Source organism: Cervus canadensis, chromosome 18, assembly GCF_019320065.1.
Source record: "Cervus canadensis isolate Bull #8, Minnesota chromosome 18, ASM1932006v1, whole genome shotgun sequence".
NCBI lineage: Eukaryota > Metazoa > Chordata > Mammalia > Artiodactyla > Cervidae > Cervus > Cervus canadensis.
Window position 1 is genome coordinate 50,070,362 of NC_057403.1, and position 19,424 is coordinate 50,089,785.

Below are 19,424 nucleotides of genomic sequence, written 5' to 3' on the forward strand. Positions count from 1 at the left end.
TTATTCCTGAGTTTAGGTCCACAGCACAGCTGTCATACTAAAATTTCTTTCCGTTGTGCTATAAGGACAATCTCAATTTTTCTTATATACTTAAAAAAAAAAAACCCATGTGTTTTTATTTCTGGAACTAATTTTCTAAAAATTGTTTTAGACCTGAAAAAATCTTCATGAAAGATACGTGGTGGTACATTTCCTATCTTCCATTGGAGAGTACCTTTACTTTGTTGTTGTTGTTCAGTAGCCTAGTCGTGTCCGACTCTTTGCCACACATGGACTGCAGCACACCAGGCCTCCCTGTCTCCCACGATCTCCTGGAGTTTGCCCAAGTTCATGTTCATTGCATCAGTGATGCTGTCCAGCCATCTCATTCTCTGATGCACGCTTCTCCTTCTGCCCTCAGTCTTTCCCAATGAGGGAAAGATTTTTTCCCTTGAGGGACTTTTCCAGTGAGTTGTCTGTTCGTGTCAGATGGCCAAAATACTGGAGCTTCAGCTTCAGCATCATTCCTTCCAGTGAATATTCAGGATTGATCTCCCTTAAGATTGACTGGTTTGATCTCCTTGCTGTGCAGGAGATTTCCAGGAGTCTTCTCCAGCACCACAGTTTGAAGGCATCAATTCTTTGGCATTCTGTCTTCTTTACAGTCCAGCTTTGAGAACTTACATGACCACTGGGAAGACCATAGCCTTGACTGTATGGACCTTTGTCAGCTGAGTAATGTCTCTGCTTTTCAACACACTGTATAGGTTTGTCATTGCTTTCCTGCCAAGAAGCAATCATCTTCTGATTTGTACTCACAAATTGCCTTTACCTTGTACTCACACTTAAATGTCATTGTCATTCTTCCTTGTTACTCAGTAAGTCCTTTTCATCTGATGGCTCAAGTCTTCAGCTTAGGGAAATTTTCACCTATTTCTTCTCCCCCATTCTCTTTTCTTTCTGGCATGCTTATTGGATAATTGTTGTCAGGATCACCATCCACAGAAAACCTGACTGACACTGGATTGAACAAACAGTTTACTTTTCCTTTAGTGAAGAAAAACGAAGTTGGCATTACAGTTGACCCTCTGCATCTGTGGGTTTCCATGTTTGCAGGTTCAGTCAACCATGGGTTGAAAATATTCAGGGGAAAAAATTGAAAAAAGTTCCAAAAAGCATAACTTGAATTTGCTGTGCCCTGGTATTTACATAGCATTTATATTGTATTAGTTATTATATCTAGAAATGACAGACTATACAGGTAGATGTGTGTAGGTTTTGTGCAAATAATATACGATTTATATAAGATACTTGAACATCTACAGATTTTGGTATCTGTTGGGGGTTCTAAAACCCTCATTGGTACCAAGGGACCACTGTACAGGACTGTTCAGTTTTGTCCCCAAGGACCTAAGCTCTTCCCTTTCTTGAGAAGATTTGGCTTTCATGCTCATTGTTGTTCAGTCACTAAGTTGTGCCCAACTCTTTGTGATCCCATGGAATACAGCACACCAGACTCCTCTGTCCTCCACTGTCTCCCAGAGTTTGCTCAAATTCATGTCCATTAAGTTGATGATGCTATCTAACCATCTCATCCTCTACTGCCTCCTTCTCTTTTTTTCTTCAATCTTTTTCAGCATCAAGGTCTTTTCCAGTGAGTCGGCTCTCGTCATCAGGTGGCCAAAGTATTGGAACTTCAGTTTTAGCATCAGTCCTTCCAACGAATATTCAGGGTTAATTTCCTTTAGGGCTAACTGGTTTGATCTGCTTGTAGTCCAGGGGACTCTTCAAGCACCACAACTCAAAAGCATCAATTCTTTGACTCTCAGCCTTCTTTATGGTCCATCTCTCACATCCATAACTACTGGGAAAACTAGCTTTGACTATATGGGCCTTTGTTGGCAAAGTGATGTCTCTGCTTTTTAATACCCTCTAGATTTGTCATAGCTTTCCTTTCAAGGAGCAAGCGTCTTTTAATTTCATGGCTGCGGTCACTGCCCACAGTGATTTTGGAGCCCAAGAAAATAAAATATCACTGCTTCCACTTTTTCCCCTTGTATTTGCCATGAAGTGATGGGACCGGATACCATGATCTTAGTTTTTTGGATGTTGTGTTTCAAGCCAACTTCACTCTCCTCTTTCACCCTCATCAAGAAGTTCTTTACTTCTTCATTTTCTGCCACTAGAGTGAAATCATCTACATATCTGAGGTTGTTGATATTTCTCCTGGCAATCTTGATTCCAGTTTATGATTCTTCCAGCCCAACATTTCGCATGATGTACTCCGCATATAAGTTAAAAAGCAGGGTGACAGTATACATCCTTGAGTACTCCTTTCCCAGTTTGGAACTAGTCAGTTCATGCTCATTGTTACAAAGCAATTGTTGTACATCCAGGCATCCCCTAAGTATTCTAAGCAGAAAGAAGAGAGACAGACACAGACAGGACAAAGCAGCCATGTGCTGTGCTTAGTCGCTCAGTCGTGTCCGACTCTTTGCGACCTCATGGACTGTAGCCTACCAGGTTTCTCTGTTCATGGGGATTCTCCAGGCAAGAATACTAGAGTGGGTTGCCATGCCCTCCTCCAGGGGATCTTCCCAACCTAGGGATCATACTCCTTAAAAAAAAATAATAAAACTTTCTGGAAACCTTATCCAGTTCCACTTACATGTCATTGGTCAGAACTAAGTTTCATGGCCTCTTCACCTGCAGGAGAATCTTGGAATGTGTATATTTTAACTGGGCACATTTCCCTCCTGACTAGAGCAGGATTCTATTCTTAAGGAAGAGGGGGAGAATGAATACTGGGTAAATAATTACAAATTATATTATAGATGAGTATTAGATTTCTTTGATCTTTCCTGTATTTCTCTTCCCTTATTGTCATATATTCTGTCTTCATTTTGTTCCAGGAAATTTCAGTGTTTTCCTTTTCTCATAATGGACATGCCTGAATTCTGTGTTCAGACATGTCCATTATTTGTCTTTTTAAAAATTAAAAAAAAAAGTATCTTTTTGGCTGCATTGGGTCTTAGCTGTGGCACATGATCTGCTCTCTATTTGTGATGCGCAAGCTTAGTTGACCTGTGGCATGTGGAATTATAGTTCCTTGACAGGGGATCGAACCTGCATCCCCTGCATTGGAAGGTGGATTCTTAACCACTGAACCATCAGGGAAGTCCCTATTTAACTTGTCTTTTGCACTTTGTTATTAGCAGTTCATTTTGTTTTTTAATTTCTTATTTTTCATTGAATCTTATTTTTTCATATCTTTTATAGTAAAATTTAGTATTTTAATAATTTTAAATTGTATAGGTTAGTGGCATTGAATACATTCATTATCATGTGCTTAATCATCACCATTATCCTTCTCCAGAACTCTCCTCATCTTCCCAAACTGAAACTCCATACACATGAAACAGTAACTCCCCATTTTCTTCTCTCCCCATACCACGCCCCAGACCGCCTCTGTTCCTCCTGTGCCTGTGAGTTTGAACTTGACTGCTGTGGTTATCCTCTTACATGGGATCATACAGTGCTTGTCCTTTTGTGTCACAGCATAAGGTCTTCAGAGTTTATCCATGTTGTAACATGTGTCAGAATGTCCTTCTTGAATAATATTTGATTGTATGTACGTACCACATTTTGTTTATCTCCTAATGCATTGATGGGCACTTGAGTTGCTGTCACCTTTTGGGTATTATGAAAAATACTGCTGTGAACAGGTGTGTACAAATACTGCTCAGTGCCCTTCTTTCATTTCTTTTGGATATATGCCTGTATGGGGAAATACTGGATCATATAGTAATTCTGTTTAATTTTCTGAGGAAGTGTCATGGTGTTTTCACTGGTTTTCTTTACCACCAGCAATGCACAAAGTTTCCAATTTCTCCACATCCTCAGCAACACTTGTAATTTTATGTGCTTTTCCTATTAGCCATCCAATGGGATTGAAGTGATGTCGTGTTGTGATTTTAATTTGCATTTCCCTTATGATTGGTGATGTTAAACATTTTTTCATGTGTTTATTGGCCATTTGTCTATCTTTGGAGAAATGTTTGTTGAAGTTCTTTGACCTTTTTTTCGTTGTTGAATTGTGGAATTCCAGAATTTTTATTCTGGATGTTAATTCCTTACCTGATACATTTTTGCAAATATTTTTTTTCTTCGATTTCATGAATTGCCTTTCTGTTTTGTTGATAGTGCCCTTTTGACATACAGAAGTTTTTAAATTTTAAATGAAATCCAAGTTGTCTAGTTTTTATTTTGTTGCTTGTATTTTTGGTGTCCTATCCAACTATGGTGTTGGAAAAGACTCTTGAGAGTCCCTTGGACTGCAAGGAGATCCAGCCAGTCCATCCTGAAGGAGATAAGTCCTGGGTGATCATTGGAAGGACTGATGCTGAGGCTGAAACTCCAATACTTTGGCCACCTCATGTGAAGGCTTGACTCACTGGAAAAGACCCTGATGCTGGAGGGATTGGGGGCAGAGGAGAAGGGGATGGATGACAGAGGATGAGATGGCTGGATGGCATCGCCGACTCGATGGGCATGGGTTTGAGTAAACTCCGGGAGTTTGTGACGGACAGGGAGGCCTGGCGTGCTGTGACTGATGGGGTTGCAAAGAGTCGGACACGACTGAGCAACTGAACTGAACTGATCCAAGAAGTCACTGGCAAATCCACTGTCATGAAGCTTTTTTTTTTTTTTTTTTCCCTAAGCCTTTTATGGGTTTAGCGGTTATATTAGGTCTTCAATCCGTTTTGAGTTAATTCTTGTAGGTAGTGTAAGGGTCCACTTGCATTTTTTGGCCTCCAGATATCCAGTTTTCCCAATTACCATTTGTCGCAAGTTCTTTTTTTTTCATGGCTATTGTTCCTGAAAACCATTTGACCATGGATTTGTTTCTGGATATTTTATTCCGTTGATCTGTTTGTCTCTGGTAATGCAGTACCATATTTTTTTGATTACTGCAGTTTTGTTAGGAAAAGTTTTGAAATCAAGAAGTGTGGTTCTTTGTTTTGTTCCAAGATTGTCTTTCTGTATGGGGTTTTGAGATTCCATATGATCAGGATGGAGTTTTTTGTTTCTGCAAAAGAATGTTAATGATATAATACTCTCTGAAGATATTATCTGAAATATTTTAAGATGTTTTTGTTTCCTGAAATACCTTTGTTCCTTATGGGTTTTGTTGTTGTTGTCTTTTTTTAGCCTTGACCAGGGATTTAACTTGAGCCTCAGCAGTGAAAGCACAGAATCGTAACCACTAGACCACCAGGAAACTCCCTGTTCCTCATGTTTTATCTTGTTCCTTCTCTCTTACTCTTTTTATTTTCCTCAAATAACTGGTAATCCTTAATTATCTGTTGATACTTGTAAATGAAGGCTTTGGTTTATCAGTGTAGATAACTTGCATGAATATACTACACTTTAAAAAATATATATTTATTTATTTATTCATTGATTCATATTTGACTGCACTGGATCTTTGTTGCTGCACATGGCACATGGCTCTTCCCAGACCAGGGATTGAACCTGTGTCCCCTGCATTGGCAGGTGGATTCCTAACTACTGGACCACTGGAAAAATCTTCTTGAACTGTTTTGAAGGTCCATTTTGACATCATCTTTTTAGTGTATAATTGGAAGAAGTTTATTTTTAGTGTGTATTTGGAAGAAGGTAATGTTTGAGGTTCTGTATAATTGGAAGAAACAGACTTTTAGATGTCAGTTAGGTAAGCTGGGAGATGCTGTTGAAATCCATGATTGCCAAAATAAGAAAAGCGTCACTCTGAGGCAGAATTTGAAATCCTTTTTAGTGTTTCTTTTTTATGAGGAACTACTTTTTTTTGTTTATTTCTTATTTCTAATGTGTGTGCCTGCTCAGTTGTGTCCAGCTCTTTGTGACACTATGGACTGTGGCCCCCCAGGCTCCTCTGTCCATGGGATTCTCCAGGCAAGAATACTGGAGTGAATTGCCATTGCCTCCTCCAGGGGATGTTCCCGACCCAGGGATTAAACCGAAGACTCCAGCGTCTCCTGCATTGCAGTTGTATTCTTTACCACTAGCACCACCTGGGAACCCCTTTCATATTTCTATGATATGGAAGTTCAAAGTCCCCTTAAACATTGCTTGGTTCTGAAAAGCTTTATTTCTTTATGTCAGTTGCTTTGTATACATAGGCCCAACTGTCCTACAGTAGTTCTAGAGTTACTCTGATGATCACTCTGTGGCCTACTCTTCCTTACTATACTTTTTGTCCTATCCTGGGAGTGTCTTTGGGAAGAACAGCTACCCTTTCTATAGAAACCATTTCATAGTCTTATTTTGAATTTTAGTTTCTTCTTTTCTGGTTACTTAATCAGAATCTGTCAGTTTGCCAGCTTGCTGGAATTCTGTAATTTCAGATTGCTAATAGCACTATTTCCTGTTTCAAGCCCTGCTGATTTATTTTCCTTTTTCCTTTTACCCATGTTTATTTGCATTTCAATAGAATTTTTGAGAACATAGTGAGATAAATGCATGTACTCAGTCTAATTTTGTTTATTTAGCACCACTTAAATGTGTAGTTAATGTTCTAGTTTCTGTGAATGAGACAGACAAGTGTCCCAACTTTCGTAGAGCTTATACTTTGGTGGGGGAGACATATTGAGCATGTATGTAAATAAAAAACAGACTATAGTAATAGTAGAAGAAAGTAACTTGGGCTTGGAGACTTGGAGTGACCTGTAAATTGACATCTGAAGGAAATATAGCCTGTCTCATGAAAAGTGTTGGGAAGAGAGCTCTAGGCAGAAGGATTAGCAAATGTAGAGCCTCAAGAGGAGGAAGGAACTTGTTTTAGAGGAAGACATGTCTGGAGAGTAGTGAACAAAATGGCTAGTGGTATGAAATGAGATGGATGAGAGGTGAATGTCAGGTCTTATAGTAGGACTTGTAGTCTTTTGTCAGGAAATTTGACTTTATTTTAAATAAAGTGAAAAGCCTAATGAAAGATTTTAGAAAAGGAACTTACAATCTGGTTTTTTCTTAAAGGTAATTTTGGCAGCTGTTTAGGGAATATATTCGGTTTGGATGTTGCCCACAGAAGTGGGAGAAATGAGGAAATTGTGGATATATTTTGCACGGAGTACCTGTGGACTTTTGTGATGATGGAAGAAACAATCTGAGTCACAAATGACTAGGTTAATTTGGCTTTTGTAACTGTTGGTGCTATTTACTATTATAATGAAGGTTGCAGGAGGGAAAATCAAGAGTTATTTTTTGGGGCACTTTTGAAATGCTTGTGAGTCATACAAGTGAAGCTGTCAGGTAGGCAATCTAGAGCTTTGGGAAGAAGTCACAGCTGAAAGTATGAATTTTAGACCATTAAAACAGCAATACTTAATGTTTTGGGTCCATGGAGTATCTGAGTTCAGGACAGAGTCCTAGGACTTTAATATTAGAGATGGAAAAGAATCTGCAGGGAGGAGAAGACCCCAAAGGAGATAAAAAAGGAATGGCTGGATGATGGGGAGCCTGGAGAACCTGAAAAATCAGGGAAATTAATTTCAAGGAAAAGAGTGGTCCTCTTGAATTTTTGAGAAATGGTAATTAAGATGATTAAAGAGAGATGTCAGTTAGATTTGCCAACAGAGGTTTTTGTTCTTGATGATCCTAATTGGGTTGGGAACTACACTGGAATGAAGTGATGGATGAATGGGAGGTGAGAAACTAGAGGCAGAAAGTACAGATGCTTCTTTTTTGAGAAGTTGGCTATGAATAAGTTTGCAGAGATGAGTGGGTAGCTGAAGGAACAAACTTAAATTCAGTGTTAAACTCTAAAAGGCCTACTGTAAAAAGCTTTACCAGTTACTATTTCTTTCAACTTTTAATTTTTTTCTTATATTTTATTTAAACTTTTAAAAAATATTTTAAATTATGAAAGTATGACAACACATTTATTGGAGACTTGGAAAATACAGATCAAAGTTACATATAGTTCCATTATGTATTACAATTATTTTTTAAGTAGATAAATTAAGATTTTTTAGGTGGAGTGTCTGCATCAAAGTCTCAAAAATTAATAGAATGAATAAACAGAAAAGTAGAAGGATATAGTAGACTAGCCTTATGAGCCAATTCAACATAATTAAGACTTATACAATTTTCACACAACAGCAGGGTACAAATTGTATTGAAGTTCCTATAGACTATAACTATACACCAGGAGACCCTGGAACATATCCAGGGACATAAAACGAGGTGCAAAAATTTCATCGTCTAAAAGTATTGAAATCAAACAGAGTCTATTATTCTCTTATAACTGTGGAATTGTGTTAGAAATGAATATTAAGAGATACTTGAAAAGAGCCCACATATTTTCAAGTGCAGTGTGACATTAACCAAGAGAGATCTTTGTCTTACCCATTGAAAGCCTCAAGAAAGTCAAAAGACTGAAAAAACACAGGGTGATTGTGGAGAAGAAAGCATTTAAATGAGAAATTAATATAAAAAATACTCTTAAAACCCCATATTTGTGGAAATTAAATGCCCACTTTTAAATGATGGGTGTATCTAAGAAGCCGTAACAATTTAGAAAATATTTGTAAAGAATAAAGATGGAAAGAGAAGTTATCAGAATTCATTGCATGTAGCTGAAACTGGTCAATCCAGTAAATACAATGTGATATCTTGAATTAGGTATGAAAACCAACAGTGGACATGCATAAAATTTTGTGAAATTTGAACAAAATCTATACTTTAGATAATACTGGAATCACAGGTTAATTTCCTATTTTTTTAAATAACATCGTATTTTATATTTTGAGAATTGGATTAGAAATTTCAAGCCTCATTTAAAATTGTTTTTTTAAAAAATCACTAAAATAATAAGCTTTCTGCCTTTAGCAGTAATACTAGATGCCATAATAAATGGAACTGTATCAAATCAATTTTATTTTTCAGAAATTCTAAGCATACACTGTCACATCCACATCCATTTCTTCTCTTATATATCATTTTAAAGCAAATCTCATATAATTTCAATTATAAATATTTCTCATTATATGTTTCTGAAAGGTTGACCTTTAAAAGCTGAAACACAGGGCCTTCCCTGGTGGTCCAGTGGCTGGGACTCCATGCTCCCAATGCAGGAGTCCTGGGTTCAATCCCTGGCCAGAGATCTAGATCCCACATGCTGCAACTAAGACCTGGCACAGCCAAATAAATAAATTTTTAAAACTTACATGCAATAAAAAATAACACTAATTCTGTAATACAAAATATCCAACTGGTGTTGAAATTTTCAGGTTTCTCATAAATGGTTTTTAAAAACAGATTCCAAATAAGGTCCTCACATTGTATATGGGTGATTCCTCTTTTGACTCTATTATTTTCTTTTTTATTCCTTGCAAATTATTTGTTACACAACTTTCTTACAGTCTGGAATAATCAAATATTCTTGCATTATCTGGTGTATGTTTCATTTGAGACCTGGAATTAACTAATTTTCTAAGGATATGATATTTGGAAATAGCTATTAATATTTTACTTAAATTTATTTTACTTTATAGTAGCCTATTGAGCATACTTAATTTATATAGCCTTTCAATTTTTTCCCTTTAGTGTTTGGGATATGAATTTTCTTATTTGTTTTGTCCCTTTACCACCACTATTTTAGGCATTTGAGGAATTTTCTTTCTTTTAAAGTCAGATATGTATTAAATTTATTGTTTGTCTTACCCAACCTTTTAATCTGTTTGAAGTGAGAAGGAGTGGCTCCTTGCATTAATTAAATCACCATGTTGAGTAAAGTTACTCTATTGGATTCTAATTGGGATAAATATGCTCTTAGAATGTCAGAAATGACCTTATCTGTAACTAAAGTGAAAACTGCTTACTTCCCTAGTGTTTTTATGTTTTCCCTAGATACCTTGTTTGTTTTTTTCCGTAACATTAATATAGTATAGCTAAGGTCAGTTTTACTTCTGTGTATTTTATATATTTCAATCTGTGATTTGGGTAGGGGGAAAAAAGGAATGGAATATTTATTTATTTTCCTTTTTAATACTTCACCATTTTTAGCTTAGAAACAGAGAAAAGGAAAAAAGCAGAAAGGTTGCCTTGGAATTGAGTGAATTTACAGGGCTGAATAATCAAATAGAGATACTTGTTTTCTAATATTCCTCCTACCTTATATGTTAATATGGATCTGAATTCTGTTGTTTCTTTTTTTCTTCTGCATGGGTTTGAAGGGCATATATGTTATGGATGTAATCTTATAAAATATGCAAGGCAGCAAACTCTAGCGCTATTTAGAAAGAAAAAGAAAGCAGTGTGAACATGGGCAGACAGTTCTTGCTTAAGCCCTAAAATATATCACTTTTATTCATCCATACAGAAAACAAGCATGAGGCCAAGAGGAGGCGAACAGAGAGAGTTAGGCGAGAGAAGATCAATTCTACAGTAAATAAAGATTTAGAAAACAGAAAGAGGTCTCGAAGTAACAGCCATTCAGATCATATCAGACGAGGAAGAGGAAGACCTAAAAGTGCATCTGCCAAAAAACATGAGGAAGAAAGAGGTATGAGTAAATCCAAGCAGTTTTTTTTCCCCCCAAGTATTAAAGTTTTCTAAGATCTTAATTAGATAGTAGTGAAGAAACTATTTGGTAGGCATTGAACTCCTGGATTTAAAATTCCAACTTATATTTTAGTTTGTAAAAGCATTTTCTCTCAGGTAGATACTTGTTTTTTAAAAAAAAAAAAATCCATAAATTTAATTCTTATTGGAAAAATAAAGGCTTAAGTTAGGTAAATTCACTTTCTTATAAACTGATGATAGTAAAGTTCAGAGACAATAATTTGTGTATGACATCCCAAATAAGTCTGTTAAAATGGTTATACTTTTTTAAAAGATAAATCTAAGTTCTGTTAAGATATATTTCAAACTATTATACTGTGTTTTAAAAATTTACTATTGAAAGTGTTCTTCAGTTTGAATTTTCAGTGTTCTTCAGTATCCAAAAGCTAAGGTGAATTCTTCTTGGATAGTAAGGTGAATTCTTCTCTGTCTAAAGCATATTCATATTCTCCTTATAGATTTTATCTTTTCTTTGGATAAGTAGTGTGCCTACCAATAACCATCAACCATGATGTTTTTAACCATCAAGTTAAACTTCAACTTCTTTTTCTTTGATTTTTGTTTATCTTTTAAAAAACCTTTTATTGTGGAAAATTTTTTAAATTACACAAAAGTGAAAAGAATAGTATAATGAACCCCCATATGCCCATAATTTCAAGCCAGTAATTAAATGAAAAAGATAGTTGCTTTCTATAATTCTTTTAAAATCTCTTATCAAGTAAATCAACTGTACTTCAATTAAAAATAAATAACAATGTTATTAGACATCAAAAAAACCTCTGTTAGAATAATTTCATCTTCAGTGAAATGCGTTTAAAATTTCTTATGTTATTTGTGAGCTACACTTTGCTTTTTCAGGCATTCAGTCTTAAGTATTCAGGTATTCACCCATAAATATATTTTAGACATTGAGAATTTCTTACCTGTTCACCATTTCTCTGTTTTGTGTGTTTCTATTTGAAAAAAATTACTACTGTTAGTGTAAATAACTTCATCTTTATAGCTTTTATCAAAGTTAAAGATTTCTTAATATCATAGGACTAAAGGATTAAGGTTATTAATGTCTTTGACTATATTCTGTGAAGACTGTGCTTAGATACTCCTTAATCCCTTGGCTAATTTCAGTACTTATTCTTTTTTCTTCTATTATGCTGATCTTCCAGAGAGTTTGCGTTTTCTTCTCAGTTTGAATGTGTTTCTTTAATAATGGGGTGAACAGAAAATATATGCCAAAGACTGTTTCAAAAGGGAAACTAGGTAAAGGAAAGTCTAACAGAGAAAAAAGAGAAAAGGAAAATACTGCTTGGCCCAGAAAACAACATTCTTTACAGTTGAAGTAAAGGGAACATAATCCAAAGAATGGAAAAGGAATGCCTCTGGTGGTGGGTCAGAGGAGATGAGAAAATAGATAATGACAGTCTTTTCTCTGGGGAAATGAAGACTCTGTAGTTCTGGTACTCACTGTGCAGGTTTGAATCTTTTATTTTATGTTAACCTGAAAACAGAAGCATTTATTTGGCCAAATTTTTTTTCAGATATTTTTAGTTTGTTATAGAAAAGTTTTAAGAACGCTGTTTCTAGAGTAAGATATGCTTTTACTACAAACAAGGAAGACCTCAAAGCAATTTTTGTATAATAAAATGGAATCTTTTAATGTAGGTCAGGAACAGGGGCAGTCAGCAAGCTTTTTATGTAAAGAGCCAGATAATATTTTAGGCTTTCTGAGCTATAGTCTCTGTCAAAGCCACTCTGCTCTGTCATTGTGTCTGGAAAGCAGCCATAGAAAATATGTAAATGAATGGGCATGGCTGTGTTCCAGTAAGATTATAAAAACAGGTTGCAGACTAGATTTTGCTCTTGGGCTGTACTTACAGTCCCTGAAGGCACACCATGTTTCCTAAATATAATACTGGTGGGAAATATGAACATTTAAAATGTCTATATATTTTAGAATAGACTTCTTTGATATGCTTCTTATTGTTTAGTAGCCACTTAAATTCAGTATTTTTCCCTGCTCATAGGACGCTTAAAGAATTTGAAGCAAGCTTTACCTTTATTTTAATAAGGAAAACCTTACAATGTGTCTAAAAACACATTTTTAATTGACTTTATTTTGTATATTTTGAAAAAAATAGAAGAATGAAAGGAAATCTTTTTAGACATCTAGGTAACAACATTATCATAAAAGCCAATCATTAAACTTAACTTTCGTTTAAAATAAGTCTTCATTTTATATGTGGGGGTATGATTATTTTAGATATTAGTAATGTAACAGTGACATTTTCACTGATTGAAATTTATCAGCCAATTTTGAATATCTTATTAATGAACATAGAGAATTAAGGTAGACTTCAAGTTAAAGATGGTAGATTGAATAAACACATCTAGCTCTGTGCTCTCCCCAAACCCTAGTAAAGTAGGAAAGGGACTTTGTTTTTTCAAGGGCAAAGTTCCACAAGGAGAGGGAATAGGAGAAGCAGCAAAATTCTGGAAAGTAATAACTTCTTTAGTAGACCCAAAAACCTAAATTGTAAGCGCCTTTGAGAAAAGCTAAGAAAGAAACCTTTTTTTGTTTTACATCTTCCTTAAGGTCAGCAATTTTTTGCATGAGTTATGTCTGGAAGTGTAGAGGTGATTTGAAAGTCTTTTTTAATACCTTGCTAGGGCTGTTATCCTTTAATAAAAGATAAGGCAAAAGAGAGTTTCTGGTTTCAGAAATACCAAGCATCATTGAGGGCAGGGCTATCAAATTAAAATGAGGAAAGTTAGGTAAAAATTAGAGATGGTAAATATTGAGTTCTCCAGTCAGGCTTTCATAAAGGAAAAAAAAAAAAAGTAACTTGGATGAGTTTTTGCAGGGTGAAAAGAAAATGAAAACTGCCATTAATATTCTTTGTAAGAGAAGTTGTGGTAGTAATGAAACAAAAAGGAATTTCCTTTCTCTTAAAAGGAAATTGAAGATGTCAAAAAAGTACCTGGGAAATGAACTTTAAAGTGAGAATCTTATATATATATGTGTGTGTGTGTGTATATACATGTATATATATAAAATACGTAACTTTAAAAATGAGAATCATATATGTGTGTATGTGTATAGATATGTCTATATATTTGCAAAAATGTCAAACTTTAACAGAAATCTGACAGACAAAATTGAAGAAATGTACCAGAATGTATAGCAATAGGAAAAGAGATTAAAAATAGAATAGAAAACATAAGAAATTTAGAGGACCAGTTTGAGGTCAACATATGTAAATAATTGATGTTACAGAAAAAGAACATAGAAGATGAAGGAGAAGGAAGCCATCAATGAAATAATTCAAGTAATTTTCCCAAACCTGAAGGACACTGAATTTCTGTATTGAAATACCCCACCAAATTAAGTGGATGGTTAAAACAAGATATTATGCAAAATTATATCATCATAAATTATCTCTCTTTGGTTAAAAGGAAAATCCTTCAAGTGTTCAAAGGAAATAATCAAAATGGTACAGTGAAATACTCTCCAGCAAGGAACAAACTACTTGTGTATGAACAACATCAACAAACTTCAAAAGCATGTTGAATGAAAGAAGCTAGACACAAAACAGTACTTACTGTACAATGCCATTTATATGATGTTCAAGAACAGGCAAAATGAATCTCTGGTGGTGGAATAATATTTCTGGTAGGGTGGGGAGGGATTGACTGGAGAGGAAAATGAGAAATTTTCATATCTTGATTGTGGTGTGGGTCATCCAGTTGTACACTTAAGATCGTATATTTCATTTTATGTAAATTAGCAACAACTTAAAAAATAACTATAAAAAGTGGTATAGAATTTTCTTAGCAGTGGCACCAGTATTTGGAATATAGTATTTTGCCTTTAAATACTAAGAGGAAATCTTCAGGTCTTTACTTAATCACACTAGTAACTAGTGTGAAGAAAGACTCAAGACACTTTCTACCATTTAGGATCTCAAAAAATTTGCTACCCATACTCCCTTTCTCAGGAAGCTACTGCAAGATACATGGCATCAAAATGAAGAAGTAAACCAAGAATGTATCCTGAACTTAGAACACAGGGTCCAACTCAAGAGAGAGATGAGAAGAATCTCCAGCATGATGTTGACGAGAGATCTCAACATGATAATTGTGCAGTAGGCCTAGAAAGCAACCATGTAAGATTGAAGTATAGCAGAAGACTTTCTTAAAGAATTTCTTCAAGAAGATAAAATTGATATATGTAAACATTATGAAAAATTTATCCAACTAGAAGAGAATTTGGGTTCAGTTAGTAATGAAAACTAAGCAAATGAAGAAAGAGAATCTTTTCAGGGAAAACAACGTACAGGAAAAGTGAAATAATTTATGTAATGAATAATGTAAGCGCAGTATCGATCTCATCAAAATGATAATATAACTGTAATGGGAAGATGTGATAAGAGTATGATGGCAAGAGACAAAAAACAATAAATCCTAATTTTTCACAGTGGAAAGTCGGTTTATAATGCCTGAAACCAGAAGTCCAAGATGTTGCATCAGATAAATGCTGTTAAAGTGCTGCAGTCAATATGCTAGCAAATTTGGAAAACTCAGCAGTAGCCACAGGACTGGAAAAGATCAGTTTTCATTCCAGTCTCAAAGAAAGGCAATGACAAAGAATGTTCAAACTACTGCACAATTGCACTCATTTCATATGCTAGCAAGGTAATGCTCAAAATCCTCCATGCCACTGTTGAATTTTTCCCAAGATTTTTTTTCTTCCCCTCTCAAACTCTGCTTCCTTGGACAGATTTGGCAATAGCTTTGTAAGTGATGTGGACATAATCGCCTACAATAATGAAAAACCTACCAGGAATTTTTTTATTTTTCATTTCCCCTTAGGCATACCGAGTCTTTTTTTCCCCCAGGCAGATCATTCTGAGTGTGCGAGTGTGTGTGCACATGTTACAAAGACAACTACCATGTTAATAAAATATTCAATTTGAAAAAAAAAAAAAAATCCTCCAAGCTATGCTTCAATAGTATGTGAACCAAGAACTTCCAGATGTTCATGCTGGATTGTAGAAAAAGCAAGGGAATTCCAGAAAAATACCTACTTCTGCTTCATTTACTACGCTAAAGTCTTTGACTGTAGATCACAGCAGACTGTGAAAAATTCTTAAAGAGATGGAAATACCAGACCAGCTTACCTGCCTCCTGGGAAACCTGTATGCAGGTCAAGAAGCAACAGTTAGAACTGGACTTGGAAGAACAAACTGGTTCAAAATTAGGTAAGGAGTGCGTCAAGGCTGTAAATTGTCATCCTGCTTATTTAACATTTGCAGAGTACATCATGTGAAATGCCAGGCTGGATGATTCACAAGCTGGAATCAAGACTGCCGGGAGAAATATCAATAACCTAAGATATGCAAATGACAGCACCCTCTGGCAGAAAGCGAAGAGGAACTAAAGAGCCTCTTGATGAAGGTGAAAGAGGAGAGTGAAAAATCTGGCTTAAAACTCAACATTCAAAAACTAAGATCTTGGCACATAGATGGGGAAACAATGGAAACAGTGACAGAGTTTATTTTCTTGGGCTCCAAAATCACTGCAGATGGTGACTGCAGCCATGAAATTAAAAGACGCTTGCTCCTTAGAAGAAAAACTATCACAAACCTAGGCAGCGTATTAAAAAGCAGAGACATTACTTTGCCAACAAAGGTCCGTATAGTCAAAGCTATGGTTTTTCCAATAGTCATTTTCAGATATGAGAGTTGGACCATAAAGAAGACTGAACACCAAAAAATTGATGTTTTTGCACTGTGGAGTTGGAGAAGACTCTTGCGAATCCCTTGGCCAGCAAGGAGATCAAACCAGTCAACTAAGGGAAATCAACCCTGAATATTCATTGGAAGGACTGATGCTGAAGCTGAAATTCTTAATATTTTCCTGACGTGAAGAGCTGACTAATTAGAAAAGACTGATGCTCGGAAAGATTGAAGGCAGAAGGAGAAAGGGACAACAGAGGATGAGATGGTTGGATGGCATCACAGACTCAATGGACATAAGTTTGACCAAGCTCTGGGAGATGGTGAAGGACAGGGAAGCCTGGCATGCTTCAGTCCATGGGGTCGCAAAGAGTCAAACACGACTGAGTGACTGAACAACAAAAGCAAACTGTATACTTGTTTAACTGATTAAAAATCAAAGCACAGTGAAAAATCCAGACAGAAGTAGAATCATAGTAGAACCTGAAAAAGTAATTTGTAACCCACAAAGATGATAATCATGATTTTAGCTGGCTTGAGATAATAGGTGGTTCTTCTTTTCTGTTTTAGTTTTCTGTATTTAAAAAAAAATTCTACCATGAACTTGGATTACATTTGTAATCAGATGGGGTAAAGTAGAAATAAATGTTGGTTATTCTTATTTTCTGTAGCAGGGCTAAGGTGAAGAATTTATTATATTCATAAAGGCACCATTGATATTCAGAAGGGACCATATTTAGGGTGAGGAAATTTTTTGATTGAAACAGTGAGCTCATGCTACTGAGAAGAAAGAAATATTTGAGATTCTTACAGAAATATTAGACTGTATAGAAATATATATGCAGTCTCTATTTAGTCTTAGAATTAAGTTCATGCATTTTAGTAACTCCTTTGTCTAATTTTAATATTTCAGTTTAGTAACATGATACTTTATACCATTTAGTATGCATCATAGTATTATGTATAGTATTTATTATCATTTAAAAAATAGTGAAAACTTTAAAAGATTACTGAATCTACTGCCTTTATGTTAAAAGCTTTCCCTTTTTCTTTTAACAGAGAAACAGGAAAAGGAAATTGACATCTATGCTAACCTCTCTGATGAAAAGGCTTTCGTGTTTTCAGTCGCCTTGGCAGAAATAAATAGAAAAATTATTAATCAAAGACTTATTCTCTGATATTTGTCTGCAAAATGTGTTGAAACTTTCTTCAGGATTACATCAGCAAATTCTCAAAACAGTTGCGGACTCTCAGGAGCATTCTGATTGCATCAATAAGGGCCCTTGATTGTTTTTTTCCTTATCATTTAGCCTGTGCCACACTTTGGGAGTGAAGCTATAGGCTTGGACTGTTTTGGGATTTCCTTGTTTACCAAGGAGTATTGTCAGTGTTTGTGTTTGGGATATATTGTATTTACTCCAAAAAGAAAAAAAAAAAAAGGAAACAAACTGGTTGGCTGTTAAAGAATTAAAGGATAGGGTTGGGAGTGGAAGTATGAAAACCAGAGAAATAAAATGATAGTTTTCAGGTTTGCCGCCAGAGATGCAATATTTTAAATACTTTGAGAAAGAGTGACTTTTAAAAATATATATTTCAGATTTGAGCACTAACATTGCATATTTACAGTTCATTTAATAAATTGGCAATTGATATTTTATTGAATGGGGAATTAATATAAACTAAGTTTTGTCTTAAATTGATTTTTTTTTGCCTTTTATTTTTATGACTTAAGGTATGGGTTATATTTAGAAGCTACTTTCTAGACAGTTTGAAAGTTTGGGTGCTATATGAAGAAAAACATTTAAGGATATATCATACTTCAGATATAAACACTTTGTTTTCTTGAATGTAATTTATTTATTGGTTAAAAAAAACTTTTTTGCTCTCGAGATGGTGCCTGTTAACCTAAACATAGAATATATTTATTACATGCAAAATATTTCTTAGATAGCCACTTTTAAGCAGTAATGTTCTTTCTGAATGGATGTTCATTTATACATCCTGAAAATTATTTAAGTTGTTACTTAACCTCACTCTGGAGGAAAAAGAAAATAAACCTTAATATTGAAACTAATAGATTAAATAGTGTGCTATAAGCTTTTTGTTGTAGTGAAATTTGTGAACTATATTTAAATTATTAATTTCCTAGTGTTAATGATAATTGTTTATAGTTGATTTGTTTTATACTTAATGCTTTTGCATTTTTGTATATCAATTTTGTGCTTAACACATTCAAACTTGGTAATGGTTGTGGCCTCTCCCACCTCCCCCCCACTCCCCAAATCTGTTTGGAAATTCTAAAGCCTTATTAAGGAAGGTAGCAGCAGTTAGACTTGCCCTTGCTTAAGGGAGAATTTTCCTTACAATTTCAACGACAGCATTGTCAGCTTCAGGCTGTTTCTCCCATTACTGCTCAAAGGTAAAGAGGTTTACAATTTTTTTTTTCTTTATTTAAATGGTAGCCAGCAGAGGGAGCTTAAGAGGTACTCTAGGTAGGATATAGGATTTTTCCTAAGAATCCCTTTTGCCTCAATCTCCATATTTACCTGCAAGTACTACTACATTTATCTTTTATGCATTTTAAAACCCTGGTAATAAAGTTTATTCCCAGGAATGTTAATGTGACTTTTATCTATGAAATAAAATGATAAGAAACTTTTCATTTTGAGAAAAAAAGTTAAATGATTAATATCTTAAAATGCTTATGAACTTATATAGGCATACCTCCAAGATATTGTGGGTGCAAATCCAGACCCCTCCAAAAAAGCAAATATTGTGATAAAGCAAGTCACATGAATTTTTTGGTTTCCCAGTGCATGTAAATGTTATGTTTATATTGTATGATACTATAATTTATTGTGTATAATAGTATTATGTCTTTAAATATATATATATGTACACCTTAATTTAAAAAAATACTTAATTGCTAAAAAGTGCTAACCATCATCTGAACCTTCAGAGAGTCATAGTCTTTGCTGGTGGAGGATCTTAGCTTGATGTTGATGACTGTTGACTGATCCGGGTGAAGTCTGAGGTGGTCGTGGCAATTTCTTAAAATAAGACAGTAATGAAGTCTGCCTCATTGACTGC

At 35.0% G+C, this 19,424-nt stretch overlaps 1 protein-coding gene across 1 annotated transcript in view; it reads left to right on the plus strand.

Annotated features, from left to right (window-relative positions):
• C18H16orf87 (chromosome 18 C16orf87 homolog) overlaps positions 1 to 19,116 on the plus strand; it is a 34,136-nt gene extending 15,020 nt beyond the window's left edge. Inside the window, exons 3-4 of the mRNA XM_043436867.1 lie at positions 10,361 to 10,543; positions 17,394 to 19,116. Of these exons, the coding sequence (XP_043292802.1) occupies positions 10,361 to 10,543; positions 17,394 to 17,512 (302 nt within the window). The 3' untranslated portion in view covers positions 17,513 to 19,116. The remainder of the gene's footprint in view (positions 1 to 10,360; positions 10,544 to 17,393) is intronic.
• The last annotated feature ends 308 nt before the right edge of the window (positions 19,117 to 19,424 follow it).